Source organism: Callospermophilus lateralis, chromosome 7 (assembly GCF_048772815.1).
Source record: "Callospermophilus lateralis isolate mCalLat2 chromosome 7, mCalLat2.hap1, whole genome shotgun sequence".
NCBI classification, from domain to species: Eukaryota; Metazoa; Chordata; class Mammalia; order Rodentia; family Sciuridae; genus Callospermophilus; species Callospermophilus lateralis.
This window is the reverse complement of record NC_135311.1, coordinates 138,948,429-138,965,832: the sequence shown is the minus strand read 5'-3', so window position 1 is coordinate 138,965,832 and position 17,404 is coordinate 138,948,429. Positions and strand designations below refer to the sequence as shown.

At 46.7% G+C, this 17,404-nt stretch overlaps 1 protein-coding gene across 1 annotated transcript; it reads left to right on the top strand.

The window, feature by feature from the left end:
* The first annotated feature begins 1,608 nt into the window (after positions 1–1,608).
* Park7 (Parkinsonism associated deglycase) lies at positions 1,609–15,910 on the top strand. Its single transcript, XM_076861367.2, has 7 exons — positions 1,609–1,722; positions 2,662–2,770; positions 4,253–4,354; positions 7,258–7,317; positions 8,213–8,282; positions 12,161–12,247; positions 15,568–15,910. The coding sequence occupies exons 2-7, from the start codon at positions 2,681–2,683 to the stop codon at positions 15,726–15,728; spliced, it is 570 nt and encodes a 189-aa protein (XP_076717482.1). The 5' UTR covers positions 1,609–1,722; positions 2,662–2,680; the 3' UTR covers positions 15,729–15,910.
* The last annotated feature ends 1,494 nt before the right edge of the window (positions 15,911–17,404 follow it).

Below are 17,404 nucleotides of genomic sequence, written 5' to 3'. Positions count from 1 at the left end.
CTTATGAAGAGCTTACTATGAGAGGCTGTGGCTCAGTGGTAGAGTACTTACCTCGCATGTGTGAGGCACTGGGTTCAATCCTCAGTGCCACAAAGAAGTAAATAAATAAATAAAATAAAGGCATTATGTTCATCTATAACTAAAACAATGTATATTTTTTTAAAAAACAAAAAAAAAAAAAAAGGAAGAAGAAGAAGAGCTTACTATGGAAACGCAACAGCCTGAGGCCTTTTGGTTTCCTTCCATCCACTTAAAACCTTCCTTCTTTCTTGAAGCACAACCCTCTGACCACTTGCTTCCCTCTCTATCACTCATGTGTCCCACATTCTTTCAAAGCTGGAGGGGGACAGCTTTTGCCTACTTCCAATAGCCGAAGGTGTTGGAGTCATTGCAGAACTCCAAAAGTTCCTTCTTAAAATGTCAACTGATCAAAGATGTTTCAAATGTTTGCACAAGTATGGAGTGTTGCATAAATGACTTTATTTACAATTTTAGTAATTAAAAAACTCACCACCACTGTAAGGAGCACGTGAAATGTATGAAAGCACTTTGCAAACTAACAACAAAAAATAAAATGTTATTTTTTGAAAATAAATGTAATTAATTTATTAATTAATAATAATTTCAAGGTCTCCATTAATGTCTAAATGGAGACCTTGAAAACACTGACATATTTAAGTACTATTTGAACTCATACAGTACTTGTATGGAGTTGCACAAATGTGCTTCCCACTGCTGGGAATTTACCTTGGTGATACTTGCACACGTAGGTCATGGGTATAATGTTATTCGATACAGTGCTATCTGTACAGAAAATGTTTGGAAATAACCCGTGTTATCAGTGGGGCACTAGCAAATAAACTATGGAATATGCCCACGATGGCATAGCATGGGCCGGGTGTTCTTTTTGATATGAAAAGATTTTCACGACGTTCATGCAATAGATGTTTCAAATGTTTGCACAAGTATGGAGTGTTGCATAAATGACTTTATTTACAATTTTAGTAATTGTGTGTAAGGGAAATGAAGAACAAAGTACACAACGGACAACATTTTTATGCGAGGAAGAAGGGAAATAACAGTATTGACAGTATATATGTGCTTGCATGAGAAGGATGTACAGGAAGCTAACAACGCTGTCACCTGGAGGGAAAAGCGATGGAACTGGATGAGGACAGGAATGTCATCTTTATCATTTTGGTTTGAAAGTGGCAAAAGCATTAATATCCAAAAACTTAAAATTAGGTCCTGTAAACAAACTTTACCCACTACGTATTTATCGACTTCTTTGCTTGGCATCCCTCTAATCCCGTAGGCTCGGCGGCGTCGGCAGCAGGGCTTTTAACAGCGTGGAGAGAAACTGCCCATGAAATGACAGAGCCGCCCGGGACCCGCGGCGAAGCGCAGGGGGACAACCCGGGAAGAGTCCCGGCAGAAAGAGGAGAGAGGAACCAGGCCGACGTGCGTGCACAGAGGGAAGGCGACCTGCACAGCGGCGGAGAGCAGCCCGGCCCGTGCGGGGCGCCGGGTGCGAAGGCAGGCTCCCCAGCTGCTCGCCGAGCGAGCTCCGCCGGACGTGACGCACTGACGCGAGCGGCGCGAGTCTGCGCAGTGCAGCGCCGAGGGCCCGCGGCGCGTGCGTGCTGGGGTGAGCAGCCTTCGCTCCGCGGAGTGAGTGGCCCAGGCGTCCCGGAGCTGCCGACCGCGTCGAGGCCTTCCACGGTGGGAAGGATAGCGGGTTGCGGACCAGCGCCTACGGGGAGCCGGGCGGGCCTGGGGCGCGCGGTGTCGGGTGGGGGCGAGCAGGGCGTGCGCATGTGGAAGGTGTAGGTTACGGTCGCGGAGCGCGGGCGGCTGGCCTTTGCCCGCCGCGAGAGCCCCGCGCTCCAGGTAGCGGTGCGCGTTCCTCAGGCTGAGAACCGTGTGCACACGTGTGACGCTGCCAGCTGACGCCCCTCCCCGGAGCTTTTGCTTTTCTTATTGGAACTTAAAAAAAATTAAAAAAAATATAAAATAGCCTCTCCAAAGCTCTTTCAGGCTAGTTGCCAAAACTGTGTTCCCATTTTTTGCCGTTGATAATCAGTGCGGTTGTGTTTTGTGAAACAATACTTGAGGAACTGCGTTGTGCCAAGTGCAAGACAAGACCCACATTCGTGTTTTAGAAAACTTCATATTCAACATATTAGAAATCGGGTTTAAGAAAACGTGATAAAGAGCCTGCCCATGTAGTGCATGTCTGTATAATACTAGGGAGGCTGAGACGGAGGATCCCAAGTTCAAGGCCAGCCTGGCAACTTAAGTAGACACTCTTTCAAAATTAAAAAAAAAAAAAGTGGGGGTCAGGTTGCCAGGTCTATAGCTCAGTGGTAGAACACTGCACTCCTGAGTTAATTCTCCAGTACCACAAAAATAAATAGAAAAGGAAAACTTGGTAAAGGAAAATCAAACACACGTTAGCAATCTCTCTCTGTCTTCAGCTCAGAAACAGAGCAACTGAAACTACTATGTAGATTATTAATCAAAATGCTTTTTTAAAAAAAATACTTACCAAAATAATTTCCCTTAGTGTGCTTTAAAATGTTCCTTAACTTAAATATTTTGGCTAATAGGGTTGTAGTGAAAGTTTTTTGACATTTTTTTTTTTTTTTTTTAATTTTTAAGGTGTTAAAACAACATCAAAATGGCTTCAAAAAGAGCCCTGGTCATCCTGGCCAAAGGAGCAGAGGAGATGGAGACCGTCATCCCTGTGGATGTCATGAGAAGAGCTGGGGTAAGTGCTGTTTACTAGTCCTTGTCAAAAGGTTTGGATTTTTAAAGACATTGGATAGAGTGAAACCCAAAGTACTTCATGAAATATTTCAAATATGTTCAAAAATACAGTGATTACATAATAACAAATATCTGTTTATTCACTGCCCATGTTTAATACTTATTAACATGTTGCCTTATTTCTTTCAGACCCATTTCTTTCTTTCTTTTGAGAGACAGTGTGGCTACTCTGTGCAGGCTGGCCCCGAACTTCTGGGCTCAAGCAGTCCTCCTACCTCAGTCTTGAGTAGCTAGGACTATACACGTGTGCCAAAATGCACAGCTGTGGACCCATTTCTTAAAGAGCAATTGCTTTAAAGAAACATACTTAAAGAACTGGGGTTGTAGCTCAGTGGTAGAGTGCTTATCTAATGTGTGAGGCACTGGGTGCAAACCTCAGCACCACATAAAAATAAGTAAATAAAATAAATGTATTGTGTCCATCTACAACTAAAAAAATAATACACACACACACACACACACACACACACTCTTAAGGTTCTGCCTTGTAAGGTCACTTCCAGACTATTGTCAGTGTGCCAGATTTCATGCAAGGCATTTACTTATGTGCACCTTAATAAGAACTGTTAGGCATTGCAACCCATTTTATTGTTGAAGAAACTGAGGAACAGAGACGAAGTTTGCCCAAGTTACAGAGTTTTAAATAGAGGAGCCAGGTGGTAGACCCAGGCAGTCTGGCCTTGCAGTCTGTTTACTGTATACTTTTCTGGTTCCAAAATTGAAAATCCAGCTTATTCATTTGGTGTTGCTTGTTAATATTGCACTATGTGAATGTGCCACAACCTGTCCGTTCTTCTGCGTCCAGCCTTGCAATGCTGTGGTACATACTGTACTTACGTATTGATTCGTGCAAATGTGGGGAAGGCTTTTCAGACTCTACACCTAAAAATGGAATTGCTAGGCCCAGGGAAAACCTGTGTCATCGTCATAGGTTTTGCCAAGTTGCTCTCCAGTGTACCAGTCTGTAGTCCCACCAGCAGGGTAGAAAAATGCCCATTTTTTTTCTAGTACCAACTCTTTGTATTGTTAGCTTTTTAAGTTTTTGCAAAATAACGTGGCATTTCATTTTTTAACTTGCATTTCTACCTTATAAAAATGCCATGAGGTTTAAATGCAACAGGAACCTTGCAAGATGGGTTATTAATAGAATGATCATGAAATTTATCTCCTGAATCAGATCACTTGTGGGAGAAAGGATTTTTTAGCCAGACGAGGTGCCAGGACAGTGGCTATCAGTTGGGGTTATCCCAGGCAAACCACAACAGACCTAGTTATTAAATACATAGTCAGTGTAATAGCTTAAATTCAATGTGGTTTTCTTGCAACATTTACTGTCAAGTTATTTTAAAACCCAGGAAAGATGTGAAAATGTTGCTCTTAAGTTTATGTCTCAGCATTCTTAAATATGATATTTTTCTCTTAGATTAAGGTCACGGTTGCAGGTCTGTCTGGAAAAGACCCAGTACAGTGTAGCCGTGATGTTGTCATTTGTCCTGATGCCAGTCTTGAAGATGCACGAAAGCAGGTTTGTTTTCTGTACATGAAATTATTCCTTCATATGGCTTCTATGTTAGTTTCTTGAAATGTCTTTTAATTATATGTAAGGTCATTGTTAGAATAGACTTATTTTAAAGGAAATTATTTTCCTTGGAAATATTCTCCACCAAACTTGGGGGTGTCACCTTTCTGCTGTACCATAGAACATGGCAGTTGTAGATACTGCTTTTGTGTCCAGTGGGTGGGAGGGTAGTGTGTGGATGAGTGAATGGGTGCGAAGGCCGAGGCGGGTGGAAGCCTCTTTCTGTCCTTTTTCTGAAGCTGTTTGTTTGTGATACATAGTATTTGGGTTCCTTTAACAAAATTATACATAGGAGGAATTCTGTGTCAGTCCCCACTCCCCCGCTTTTCCTCCCCCTTCCCTTCCCCTTCTCCCTCCTCTATTCTATAGTGCTCCCTTTCGCTCTTCAGTTTTGATCGTTTCTTTCTACATGTAGATGAAGAGGAAATTCCCTTTGGTGTATTTATGCGTGTGTGTACGACTTTGTTGTGTTAGATCCGTCCCATATTTCTTTCCCTCCCTCCCTGCCTCTCACTCTCCTCCTCCTGCTCCACTGACCCCCCCTGTGTCTTGATCACAGCCTACTTGCTCCCCTACTGCCTTCTTTCCTTACTCTGCTCCAGCTTCCACACATGAGAGGCAACATTTCACCCGTGACTTTCCAAGTTTGGCTTATTTCACTTACATGATGTTCTCCATTTTCATTTAAAGCTGCTTCTCAGTTGTTTCATTCATCTCAGATGAAACAGCTTATGCAGAATGGTTGGATTACAGGATGGATAAGATTCTAATAAGATCCTTACTTTTTTAGTACCTTTAGAAGGATGGTCCTCACCTTGAGGGTGACAGGCTCTCCTGGTTATCTTAGGGAAAGCTGGGGTCCCTTGTCTCAGAAACTCTTGCCCACCTTGCCACAAGTTCAGATGGGCCTGTCAGGGGACGAGAGGTGGGCTTTGCCATACTCAAGGGGACAGTGGCAGAAAGGGGGCAGACCGAGCTCACTATGGTTGTGCTCTGCCAGAACCCAAGCAGAATTCCCCATGTGAGTTATCCTCACACTGTGAATATTTCATGGCTGGCTTGTGGAGAATTGGAACATTGTTAATATATACAAGTCCTTTTTTTTATCCTGTTAAAATGAGAAATAGAAGAAAAAAAAAAAAAGAATCCTCTTTTCTATTTTGTCCTGTGGTGTCTTGAGTATTTTAGATCAGCAGTTACCTTTGTAAGTATTCATTTAGTTAAATTCTAAAGAGTGAAAGAAATTAGGTACTTCACTTCCATTTAGTTTTTTGAGGTTTTGCTTTGTTTAAAACAAGTCAGATATTTATGATATTAAAAAGTAATTCTAAGAAGTAGATGTCACACTACTCAGGAAGCTTAGGCAGGAGAATCAAGAGTTCAAAGCCAGCCTCAGCAATTTAGTGAGACCCTGTATCAAAATAAACTATACAAAAAAGGCAGGAATGTGGCTCAGTGGTTGAGTACCCTTCAATCCCTGGTACCAGACTTTCATTTTGTAATTTAATGACTAAGATTTTTAACCACTTTATTGTTAATGCAATTTCCATTTTGTAATTTCAGCAAATATGAGGGTTTTTTTTTTTTTAATTCTTTTTCTCCACATTTTGTATTGGTGCATTATAGTTGTACAGATTGATGGTATTTGTTGTTACATATTTGTACATGTACACAATGTAACAATAAAGTTTGGTCAACATCACTCCCCATGGCTTGAGATTATTCAGTTTTCTAAGATGTTTTGGTGTTTAGGAAGCTAAAATATTGTATCATTTTTCTCTTTTCCCCACTAAGTTCCATCTTTCATAAAATTAAAAATATTTTTTCCTGTATTTTTAATTTAGTCTTTGCTTTTAAAATTGCTCCATAAGCAGGATGTGGTGATGGTGCACACCTATAATCCCAGTGGCTCAGGAAGCTTAGGCAGGAGGATCAAGAGTTCAAAGCCAGCCTCAGCAATTTAGTGAGACCCTGTAACAAAATAAACTATACAAAAAAGGCAGGAATGTGGCTCAGAGGTTGAGTACCCTTCAATCCCTGGTACCAAAACATATATACATATATACACACAAAACATACGTATATACATACATAAATTTGTTACATACATTCTTCTTAAGTAATAATTCAGGGTTGGGATGTGGTTTGGCAGAGCACGTGTTTGGCAAAGCAAGGTCCTGGGTTCAATCCCCAGCATAATGAAAAGACAAAGGACGATTCATCCGAGATAGACATATATAAAGTCGAAGTGCTGAGTGTCCCTTTCTCATTCTCCCTCCGTCCCCCACTCTGCTCTCCTTTAGTGGCTGTGCCTCTCTGAGTGTCTGTATACACACAGCTGGGGGATGTATGTGTGGCTTGTGGGCTCGCATAACGTGCGTCTGGGTATGTGTGCTGTTTATACTTTGGTCTGTGTGTGTGACAGCCTTGCTGTGTAGCCCAGCTGGGCTCAAACCATTGTTCTCCTTCAGCTGGGGCACCCCAGTCTCTTACAAGAGTGCAGTTACCTGGAGCTGCTGCTCTGCCACGTGGACATACTTTCATGTTACTCTGTTCATATATTCTGCATGTTTTTTTTGCTAGTTAGAAACATCCCATCATAGGAACTCAACATGCCTTATTTAAGTTCTTTTTGGGGGTGGTTTTGGAGATTGAACCAGGGCCTCATGTGTGTTGTATTGCTGAGCTACACCCCAGCCCCTAACTATTTTTCTTTTAACAGATACTTGGATTATCTCCCATGCTTTATTTGTATCCACATTTAAAAAGACAAAAGTGTTATTAGATTGTCACTTTAATTATATATTTGAAATAAAATGTTCTTTTTTAAATTTTTTGAACTATTACAGGGACCATACGATGTCGTGGTTCTGCCAGGAGGTAATCTGGGTGCACAGAATTTATCTGAGGTAAAAGCTCAAATTTACTCATACACCTCCAAAGGCTGGTCAGGGTGGGGTCTAAAGCAGGCATTTCAGCATCTACTTGTGTTCTGTGCAGTTTGTTATTTGGATATTTTAGGGAGAAGGTTGTGAAAGAAAGAAAAACAACTAAAATTAACCAAATGGTATTATAAACTTATTTTTATTTTAAAAAATATTCTAATAGCTTTTGTATGAAAAAGAGCTGAGCCAATGGTCAGTTACTATGAAGAGAGGCCCCCACAGTAAGAGCATGTGTGTTTCCCCAGCTGCAGAAGAGTGCTCTGATATTGTGAAGGCTGACACAGGAAGCTGGGAGGCCAGCCATCTGCTCAGCAGTCACGGTTGAGGGAGGTTGTGGGGACTAGAGGTGCCAGCATGAATGAGAATGGCTTCAGGGGGGTCCACCGCCTCTTCATTTTAAGTCTTGTGTGAGGAGTGACCAGGGAAGAAGAGATGGGAGGGGAGGTGAGCAGGCAGGGGTGGGGCGTACAGAAAGACTGGAAGAGGCGCAGTGGACATTAGGGAGGTCTCCTGATCGGTCTGTCCTCGCTCTGCCGTCTGAAGACCCCCACACCCCTCTGCCTCTTTCTCCATGGAGAACAGAACCACAGGGGTCAAATGTGCCAGGAGACAGTGCTTTCTCCTGTCGTCTTTAAGCAAAGAGAGATGCTTTTCTTTTAGGACAAATGCCTTGACTGGGGTAAGAATATAGGTATGATATGAATTTGATAATTTTCATATTAATGATTTAGAGATATTTTGGGGAAATAGATTGAAGCTCTTGTGGTTTAAGCTAAAATCAAATTTGGCCAAAGATTCCTGGTGAGAGACTGGTTTACAGTCTAATCATAGCTGGCTGTCTTTGGTTTTTCTTTGACAGTCTGCTACTGTGAAGGAGATCCTGAAGGAGCAGGAGAGCAGGAAGGGCCTCATAGCCGCCATCTGTGCAGGTAATGTGCCCCAGCAGCGCAGGAGGAGGAGGCTTGAAGGCTGGTTTGGGTGGCATGTCCTTTCAGCAGAGTCTAGTTGTCTGCTCGGCCTTTTCTGTACCCTTGGTCTGCATTCTGTGCAACTTACTGTTTTCTGTGTTCGGTTGACCTCAGAGGAAAACAAGGCCGATGGAATTCAGTGAACAGCTTGTCACAGCAGATCTTCCTGCCAGCACAGTCAGCAAGAACCTCTCAGACATAAACACCGCAGCTCTGCCCTGAGCTTGCCCTGCAGGCTTGTAAGCCAGGGCGCTTGCAGCCTGTGTCCTGGGTGTTTTCTGATTCTCTCTGTTGGGTGTTCTTGGGCCCCGCATCATCTGCCACATAATCAAGAACAAAATCTTTTAGTGCTTTGTAGTTGTCCCCCCATCTTTGAGGCTTTGTAGCAGTATTCTGTCATCTGTGTCATTGCAAGTGCATCCTGTTGCTTTAAGGTCAGATGCTGTCCTGCTGTCGAGCATGTATCCCTGGCCAGTGCCCTTCCTGCTGTGGGTCTTCGTGAAGTGTGTCTCAGAAGAGCCAGTGAACAAATGCAGCATGGTGGGTGGTTTGGTCAAAGTGACATGCTGGTGTTTGTTCAGTATGTTAGGCCTTTTAAAGAGGTTGCAGCAGGGACTCTGTGCCCCAGCACTGGGCTCATTTTCCTCCAGAGGACAGGCAGGTGAGAGCAGACCCTGGAGATGTCACTTGCTTTTCCTACTCTCACACAGGAGTGGCATCAGAGGTTGTCAGAGCTGTCATTTGGGCAGGGCACTGTTGTCTGTGAATTTCTTCTCATGCTTTTAAAATCTCCCAGTTTGGGGTTTGGGTGTAGTTCAAGGATAGGGCGCCTCTTTGCATGCCTGAATCCCTGGGTTCCATCCCCAGCACCCTCTAAAAATCCCGGTTTTAATTTCTAACATGGCATACAGTGAATGGTGTGACCCACAAACAAACTGAAGGTGTCCTAAGACCTCCAGTGCTTGAAAGCTGCTGCCTAGAGACTGGGAGGGACAATGAGGCCCCTGCCCTGGCTGGCCTTGCCCTTGAGTTCCCCCGTGCGCTGGCCTCTTGCCGCCTGCCCCGGGTCAGAAGGGCTTCTCTGAAGGCTCGTAGTCACTGTGTCCCAAGCAGCTGCTCCCTCCTGGGGAATATGTCATGGGTCCTATTAGTTTGGTCTCTGACTGCTTTACTGCTGGGAAGCTAGCCTCATTCTCAGGTGCTTTGACCAAAAGAATAAAGTGAGAGTCTGCCTGGATTTGTTTCCTTATTACTCTGCTAAAAGCAAAACCACATGACCTTTAGTCCTGCAGTGTCATGGAGGTAGCAAAATTACCAGCCTCATGTGGCTCACTGTCTTGTGCTGGGATAAGCTTGACTACCATGCCAGGAGTATGGGCCCTACAATAATCGACTTTTAAAAAGTAAACTACACTAGCAGTGTGTTTATCCTGTTCAACATCCAGTACCACCATCTCTGTACTGTGTGTAAAGTGGAGGCACAGAGAGACAGGTGGTGAGCAGTGGATGTTGCAGTGATTATGTGGATGGGAACAATGGGACAGCAGAGGGTGGCGGGAGGGGGCTGATGTTTTGGTTTTGTGGGTCTAAGGATTACCCTGGGTGCTCTACCACTGAGCCACACTCCAGCCCTTGTTTTTTTTAATTTTTTATTTTGAGATAGAGTCTTGCTAAGTTGAGCAGGCTGGCCTTGATCTTGCCAACCTCCTGCCTCAGCCTCCCCAGTAGCTGGGATTACAGGTGTGCACTGCTGTGTCTGGTTGAGATTTCCCTGTTTAAAACAGCAAATAAATAGAAGATTCTTTTGGAATGTTGCAGTTAGAATGTGGGAACTGCTTTTGAACTGAAAGAACATTAGGTCAGTCCCTGATAGTAAATGAGAAAGAGAAATTGGAAGGGAGGCTTTCTTGAGAAGAAGATAAAATGAGCTTTACTATGAGCATGGAGGGATGCTCAGGGAGTTGGCCAGGGTGTTGTTCCTGTAAGTCTCCACCTGATGGTGCTGTGGGATGAGGATTCTGCTGGCTCCACCCTCAGGTCCTTGCTCAGAGCAGATCTGGAGGGGAGACTGGCAGCACTTTCATCCACCAGAGGCTCAAGTAGTGAGAATAACAAAATCTCCTTTAATTTTCCAAGCAGGATTCCTAGACCACAGAAGGCAGCTCTGAGCTTCATGACCAAGCATCAGTAAAGTCCTGTGTCCACAGTTGAATAGGCTTTCAACCCTGCCCCAGGGAGCAGCCTAAGGACTGCTGGTCTCGCCTTGCTGCTGTCCTCACTGAAGCCTGCTTGAAAATATCAGCTCGTGTAGGGTTTCTTAGTTCTCCAGATCTTACCAAGTAAAAACTGAAGAGTGGTGGTTCATGACATGCTGGTGTTTGTTCAGTAAAAGTTGTGAGAAAGTTATTCCATTTTCATAGACTTTTAAATTTGGCTACCACAGTGGTTGTAGTAGTTGTCTTGTGTGTAGAATAAAAGTTAGGGTGGGAAGAGGCGTGTTTGAGGCTTTTGATTTAAGGAGTTGATGAGGACTTGGTTTGAAGCTGACACAGGCAGAAAGCCCCGGAATTGGTTTCCTTGGCTTGCTGTATGTGGCAGCTGTGCTCCGTGTGGCCTGCTGTGTAGAATTGCTGTTGCCAGGAAGGTGCACCTGTGTGAGCCTGCAGCAGGCCGGGGTCCTCTCATCCAGGGGAGAACTGGGGCCTTAGAATTTTGTGTGAGACTTAGAAAACAAAAAGTATAGTAAAAACTTTTTTTAAAAAAAGTTTGAAGGTAAGGTGGTAAGGCTGGGGACTGTCCCTGAAGCCCTGTGCATGCGGGGCCAGTGCTTGCGCTGAGCCACCTGGTCATGACTTAGGGCGATTGCTAAAGTTGACCATTTCCAGTGAACTCTGTTTGGGTAGAAATCTCTGGCTGGTGCCTATATATTTTCAGGCTTTATCTTTTTTTTTTAGAGAGAGAAAGAGAATTTTTTAATATTTATTTTTTAGTTATTGGCGGACACAACATCTTTGTATGTGGTGCTGAGGATTGAACCCGGGCCGCATGCACGCCAGGCGAGCGCACTACCGCTTGAGCCACATCCCCAGCCCCTCAGGCTTTATCTTAAGAGCAGGGTGCGTGATTTCACATGGTGACATTTCTGCGTGGTTCTTTGCATAACTAGTTTTTTCTTTTTTGGTAGTGCTGGGGATTGAACCCGGAGCCTTGTGCATTGCGAGGCAGGCACTCTGCCAACTGAGCTACATCCCTAGCCCCCTGCATAGGTAGTTTTAAGAAGCTCTCGAGCCTTCATATTTAAGAGTTAGCATTTCACAGTTGTTTCCTTCCAGGCAGGGCAGTGTGCTCTTCTTACCGCCTGAGTATGTAGATGGGTAGAGGGATAAATGAACATTAATTCTCTGTTTTTCACTTTCAGGTAGAAAAATAAAACAACAACAAAGTCCAGAAGTCCAGAGGGTACTGGATGCCCTTAATGTGTAACTAGATCTTTCTTTTTGCCAAGAATAAGGCAGGTGGTCTCCCCCACCTTTGTACTCGTGGTGCATTGGGTCCCTGGGCACATGCTCTTAGCCTGCCTGTGCTTCACAGGTGTCAGGGTAAATCTTTTTGATTAAGTCGTTATTGAAGTGTTTTGGATTTGTGTATTTTGTCCCATGTGCTCAGCAATTGATTTATTCAGAGTGTACTTTATCTCTCCTACTAAGAAGTGTTTAATTTCAGAACCACAATTCTGTTTTATGTAAGAGCTTTTAATTTTGAAGAATACATTTGCTGTTAGAATATTAAAGTATGATTTATCTTCATCGCCCTCAAGTTTTTATTAATCTTATTTTTAGGTCCTACGGCTCTTTTGGCTCATGAAATAGGTTTTGGAAGTAAAGTTACAACACACCCACTTGCTAAAGACAAAATGATGAATGGGAGTAAGTATATGCTTATGTTTTCATATACAAAAAGACCTCAGAAAACTTATTAGCACCATCTGCAGCTAGAACGGGGTGTCACACAGGGTGTTCTGGGGTGAGGCAGGTGGCTTTGGTCCTCTGCAACTGTGTCACAGGAGCTGTGCTCACCTGGGGCTGCAGAGGCAGGGCTCTGGGTCTCTGCTGTCACAGACAGAAGGTGGTTATGAGACATGCTGAGGTTGTGTTTTTATGAATGCTTTTCCAGCAGCCTAGGGTACAGTTACAACCCTGACCATAGTTTAGAACGTGCCATTTACCCACAGTGCACAGCAAAATGAACCTTGCTTTCTTCTCCCAGAGTGCCTGCTTCCTTGGCAGCATGGCCTGCTTCCTTGGTGACCTATTTCTTTTCTAAATAATAGTTGGGCACTTACTTTCATCATCTTATCTTTTTCTTTTCTTTTTGGTGCCAGGGATTGAACTCAGGGCCACTCGACAACTGAGCCACATCCCCAGCCCTTTCTTGCATTTTATATTTAGAGATAGGGTCTTGCTAAGTTGCTGAGACTGCCTTTGAACCCACAATCCTCCTGCCTCAGCCTCCCAAGCTGCTGGGATTATAGATGTGCACCACCATACTCTGTTATTATGTATTTTTTTGAAAAATCGGTAACTTTTTGTTAGTTAGATATTAAGTTGGGAGTAATATATATTATCTGCATGAAAACTTTTTTTTTTTTTTTAAGCTTTGGCTTTGGGTATTTAAATGGAGGAGTTTGATTTACTTGGAGGTAGTGGAAAGATTTCAGAGGGTGGAAGGAGCCAGAGCAGGCACTTCGCCCGCCTCGCCCACACCCTTTGCCTCTGTGTTCTTGCTGGGGGTGGCGGGGAGCAGGCTGCGAGGCTCACAGCCTCCTCTTGGTGAATCTCCTGATACCCAGGACCAGGCAAGGCAGCTGCCATCCTCCTGCTGCTCAGGCGAGGTTTTGCCCTCTGCCCATCCCTCCCCTGTGGCAGAAAGTCTCTGCGTGTTTAAGTTACCAGGCACTGAGGTTAGCGAGTCCCGTCAGGAGGAAGCATGTGACACCTGAGCTAGGCTTAGTGCTCTGAGAGGAGCAACCACAGGCATCCTGGGCACTGCTCTGCGGGAGGCCTTGACTTGGCCTCATGGTGCACTTGGTGGGGCAGTGAGGTTTCCCCAGGGGAGCTGTCCAGTGCAGAGGCTCTCAGCTTGTCAGGTGTTGAACAAGTGAATTGTAACTCCAGTGATTCATTTTTTTTCCCAGGTGGCCTTTGTGTTGGTAAGCTCCAGTGGTCACCTGTGGGCCGCCGGCAGCTCTCTGATGGGGTCTTTAATTTCTCTGAGCCTCGGTTTCCTCATCTGTCACCCGAGAGTAGCAGTAGCATCTTCCCCGGCTGGGGTGGCAGTGAGCTCATGTGCACCCCGTGGCCCAGGCAGGTGTCGCTGCCGGTCCTCTCGCTTGCTGTACCCTCCAGGCCGGGTGGCACGTCGTAGGTCTGGACAGCCAGCCGCGCTGGTTCTCTAGCTTTGCGTTTTAGACCACCCTGGCCTGGTTTAGCCAGCAGTAAATGGGTTTAGTCATGAGAACCTTTCCCTTCAACTAGGGGCCCTGTTTCCTCCACAGTAGTGTTGATGGGAGATTCCCCTGTGCTCTTATTATTTTGGTGGGTGACTTTTTAAAAAAAATTTTGTTTAGTGGACCTTTGTTTGTTTATTTTTATGTGGTGCTGTGATTCAAACCCAGTGCCTCAGACATTCTAGGCAAGTCTACCACTGTGCTACCATCCCAGCCCTGGGGACCTGATTTTTAATGATAGTAAGGTGTAGATTCCTGCAGGCGTTGTTAACCCACCTTGAAAAGCTCAAGATAGCCACTGACGCATGGGGGTTCTGCTTTAAGGGAAGGCACTGGCTGCGTTTTTCGTATTTGTTAAGCCAGCGCTTCCTGAGCTGCTGCTTTGGTGGTATCAAGACCAGAAACAGGAACAAGGTGCAGCCGTGCCCCAGCTGCACAGGTGCCTGAGCCATGCTGTGCTGAGTTGGGTGGCGGGGGCACAGCCCTGCTCTCATCCTTCACGGAAGTCCTTGTCTACTTTGACTCCTCCCCTCCCTCTAGTGGCCCTCTGTGTCTGCAAATTATATAAGTGGGGTCACCACCACCCAAGAGACAACTGCAGTCACCCTGGATGCCTGTCCACCTGCAGCCCCTTCACCGAGTTCTGAGCATTTATCTCTGGGCCTCCATCTCCCACCTTCTCCCCTTACTGCTGCACCTCTGCCTGGTCAGCCCTTGCCAGCTCTCCCTTGAAACAGGGTCTTTTCCCTGCACTCCAGTCTCTGCGGAGGCCAAGCCTCAGAGGCCTTGTGTGCCACAATTTGGAGTTCTGGGGCCCTTTTTAGTGCTGGGAGAGTTGGTGGGGTGCCTGTGGGGAAGACGTGGGCCTGCTGCACTCACGCCTTCAAATGACAAATAGGCAAAAGGGACCAGGTTGAAGGACACTGCCATCTGCATACCATAGGGCACCATCTTTGTGCCATTGGTACTCTGGGCAGACAGGCACAGAGGAAGGGCCAGCAAGGGGACAGATGGTCAGTTCCGGGAACTAATAAACAGGTTAGTGGTGGGGTATTCATCAGGCCTGACTTGGGAGAGTCAGCGTGCCCTGTGCAGGGCTGTGCTGATGCTGAGACCAGTGGGGTGGGAGCGTGGGGGACCTTCCTGGGCCAAGAGGATGGCCCTGGCCTCTCTGCCTGGACCAGAGAGGCCTGGTTCAGTAGGAGGAGCTGGAGGGTGCAGCGGCAGAGGCGCTGGGCCAGGCTGTGGGGCTGGCTGCTGCATACAGTGGGAGCGGAGGCTCCTGTGTCAGGGAACTCGGGAGTCAGCCGAGGAATCCCAGAGGAGTCAGCATTGCCAGGAGCCGGCCACGGGGGATGGGCCCTGCGCCCTCCATGCCTCTCTTCTCTGCTCCAGCAGTCACCTTGGACGCCAGCTTGTGGTGAGAACAGAAAGGGACTAGCAAACCCCGCTCCAGGGACGCCCTCCATGCGGACCTCGGGCAGCACCACGTCCCTCAGGTGGGCGTTCCTCTGCTCGCTCCAGCAGCTGTCCTCTGGCCCTTGCCAAGCAGTTGCTTCCGTGTCTGGGAGGCCCTTCTGAGAGCTCGGGAGCCCCTCAGCCAGCCAGCGGGAGGCGTTGTTTCTGTCTGGCTTTATGTGAGACCTGTGGCGTGCTGTGACAGGGTGCTGACCTAGCAGTCACTGTCATGCCTCCCCCCAAGCCCTTTAAAGATGCATCCTTCCTGTTCCCACCTGGCAGGTCACTACAGTTATTCAGAGAGCCGCGTGGAGCAGGACGGCCTGATCCTCACCAGCCGTGGGCCTGGGACCAGCTTTGAGTTCGCCCTTGCCATCGTGAATGCGCTCATGGGCAAGGAGGTGGCCGACCAGGTGAAGGCGCCCCTGGTTCTTAAGGATTAGAATGCCTGCCCCAAGGGGCCAGGTGACTGACGGTAGGCCTTCTCACTGTGCTCACCAGCGCCAGTTGGTCAGCACGGCAGTGGCAGCCTGCTGTGTGACGTGGCCACCGCGTGCCCCCAGCCCGCACACTGTGCCCTGCCTCCTGAACCTTGTGTGCAGAATAAACAGGGCGTTGAGCAACACTGCTGCTGCTGCTGCTTTTGTCTCCAGATTCTTCTGTGAAACTGAATTCATGATCAATCTAAAGGTGACCACTAAGGTCCCTCTCCAAGAGGGGAGAGCAGGGCAGCGCCTCAGGAGTCTGGCGGTTTCCACCCGCTCCCCAGCTGTGTGTTCACCATGCGGTTCAGAGCAGTGAAGTGGGTTGTACCCACAAACTTTGTAAGTCAGCCCCTCCTTTCTTTTGTGGAAAGGGACCTCCGGTGGGGTGAAAACTCCCAGACTGCCCTGCGTCTCTCCCTCTCCTCAGGGAGCAGTGCCCAGCACTCCTGGGAACTCTTCAGCTCCTGCTTAGGAGTAAAAACGTGCCTGGGGTGGGCACACAGTCTGGGTCCTGTCAGTCAAAACCTCACATACCCTGACCACATGACCCAGACGAGATGGGCCAGTGGGTAAGACTCAGTTCTGCAGCCTCTGGGTAGCTGCTGAGATACTCTGCTGCTAGATTGGCCAGAAAGATATTCTATAAAGCTGGAGCATTGACAGCCCCATTGGCACTGTGAGGAAAGAACCCGCCTCGGGTTGGCCCCTGGTCTGCAGTTGGCCAGCTCCAGGTCTAGAAGGCAAAGCAGATGTTAATTTTTTAATACACACATGCGACTGCACCTTTTCCTTACAGTATGGGGGATAATAGAATGCCAGCGAGTGGGAACAGTGTCGGGTGGTGGTGGGGAGGCCTCTGAGGGGGCCGCACTAAAGCTGACCCCTGAAGTCAGAGTGGGCTGGACTGTCATCTTCACTGTCCAATTCAACATTTACCATGGAGAAGCGGTCTTTGCCCCGTGCAGTGTGTGTTGTGAGAGAGCAAAAGGTGAGAACACATTTAAAGTTAATTTTCTATAAGAAAAATGAAGTACGTAGGGTAGGAGGCAGTGACAGAGGCATTTTCTGTGTGATGGTTAGAGAAGGCCCATCTGACAAGGGGTCTTTGGGGAAATCTGAAGAAATGGGGCAGGAAAGAGGCAGATAAGTGTTAAGAGCCCTTCGGGCAGAAGAGACCAGAAGTGCAAAGGCCCTGGGGCTGGCTCAGGTGTGGAGGGCAAGGAAGGGCCCTACCACAAGACTCCAGGATAGACTCTGGATAAGACTTACCTTGGGGCTCAGAGGCTTCCTGGGAGGACTGCTGAGGCAGGGCTGCCATGACAGTGAAGCGTAACCATGTCGGGCATGAGAGGGGACATTTCCCACATTTCTGACTTGGGTCCAAGGCCAAGTGTAGACTGCTCCTGAGCTGGTAAAGAGCTGCTGAGGGAAGGGGTGGGGTGATTCATAACATAAGTTGCAGATGTTTGTAAAATACCTATTATTTTCACTAACCACTGAGCCACATCCCAGCCCTTTTTATGTTTTATTTTGAAACAGGATCTTGATAAGTTGTTAAGGCTGACCTTGAACTTGCGCTTGTCTTGCCTGAGCTTCCCAAGTTGCTGGGGTCACAGGTGTGGCACTGTTTTCCA

Excerpts from the sequence above, each read along its gene's own strand:
- Park7 (XM_076861367.2), top strand. The coding sequence starts at position 2,681 with ATGGCTTCAAAAAGAGCCCTGGTCATCCTGGCCAAAGGAGCAGAGGAG. Across the intron at positions 7,318-8,212 it reads GTGCACAGAATTTATCTGAG|TCTGCTACTGTGAAGGAGAT; the intron begins GTAAAAGCTCAA and ends TTTCTTTGACAG. Across the intron at positions 8,283-12,160 it reads CATAGCCGCCATCTGTGCAG|GTCCTACGGCTCTTTTGGCT; the intron begins GTAATGTGCCCC and ends TCTTATTTTTAG.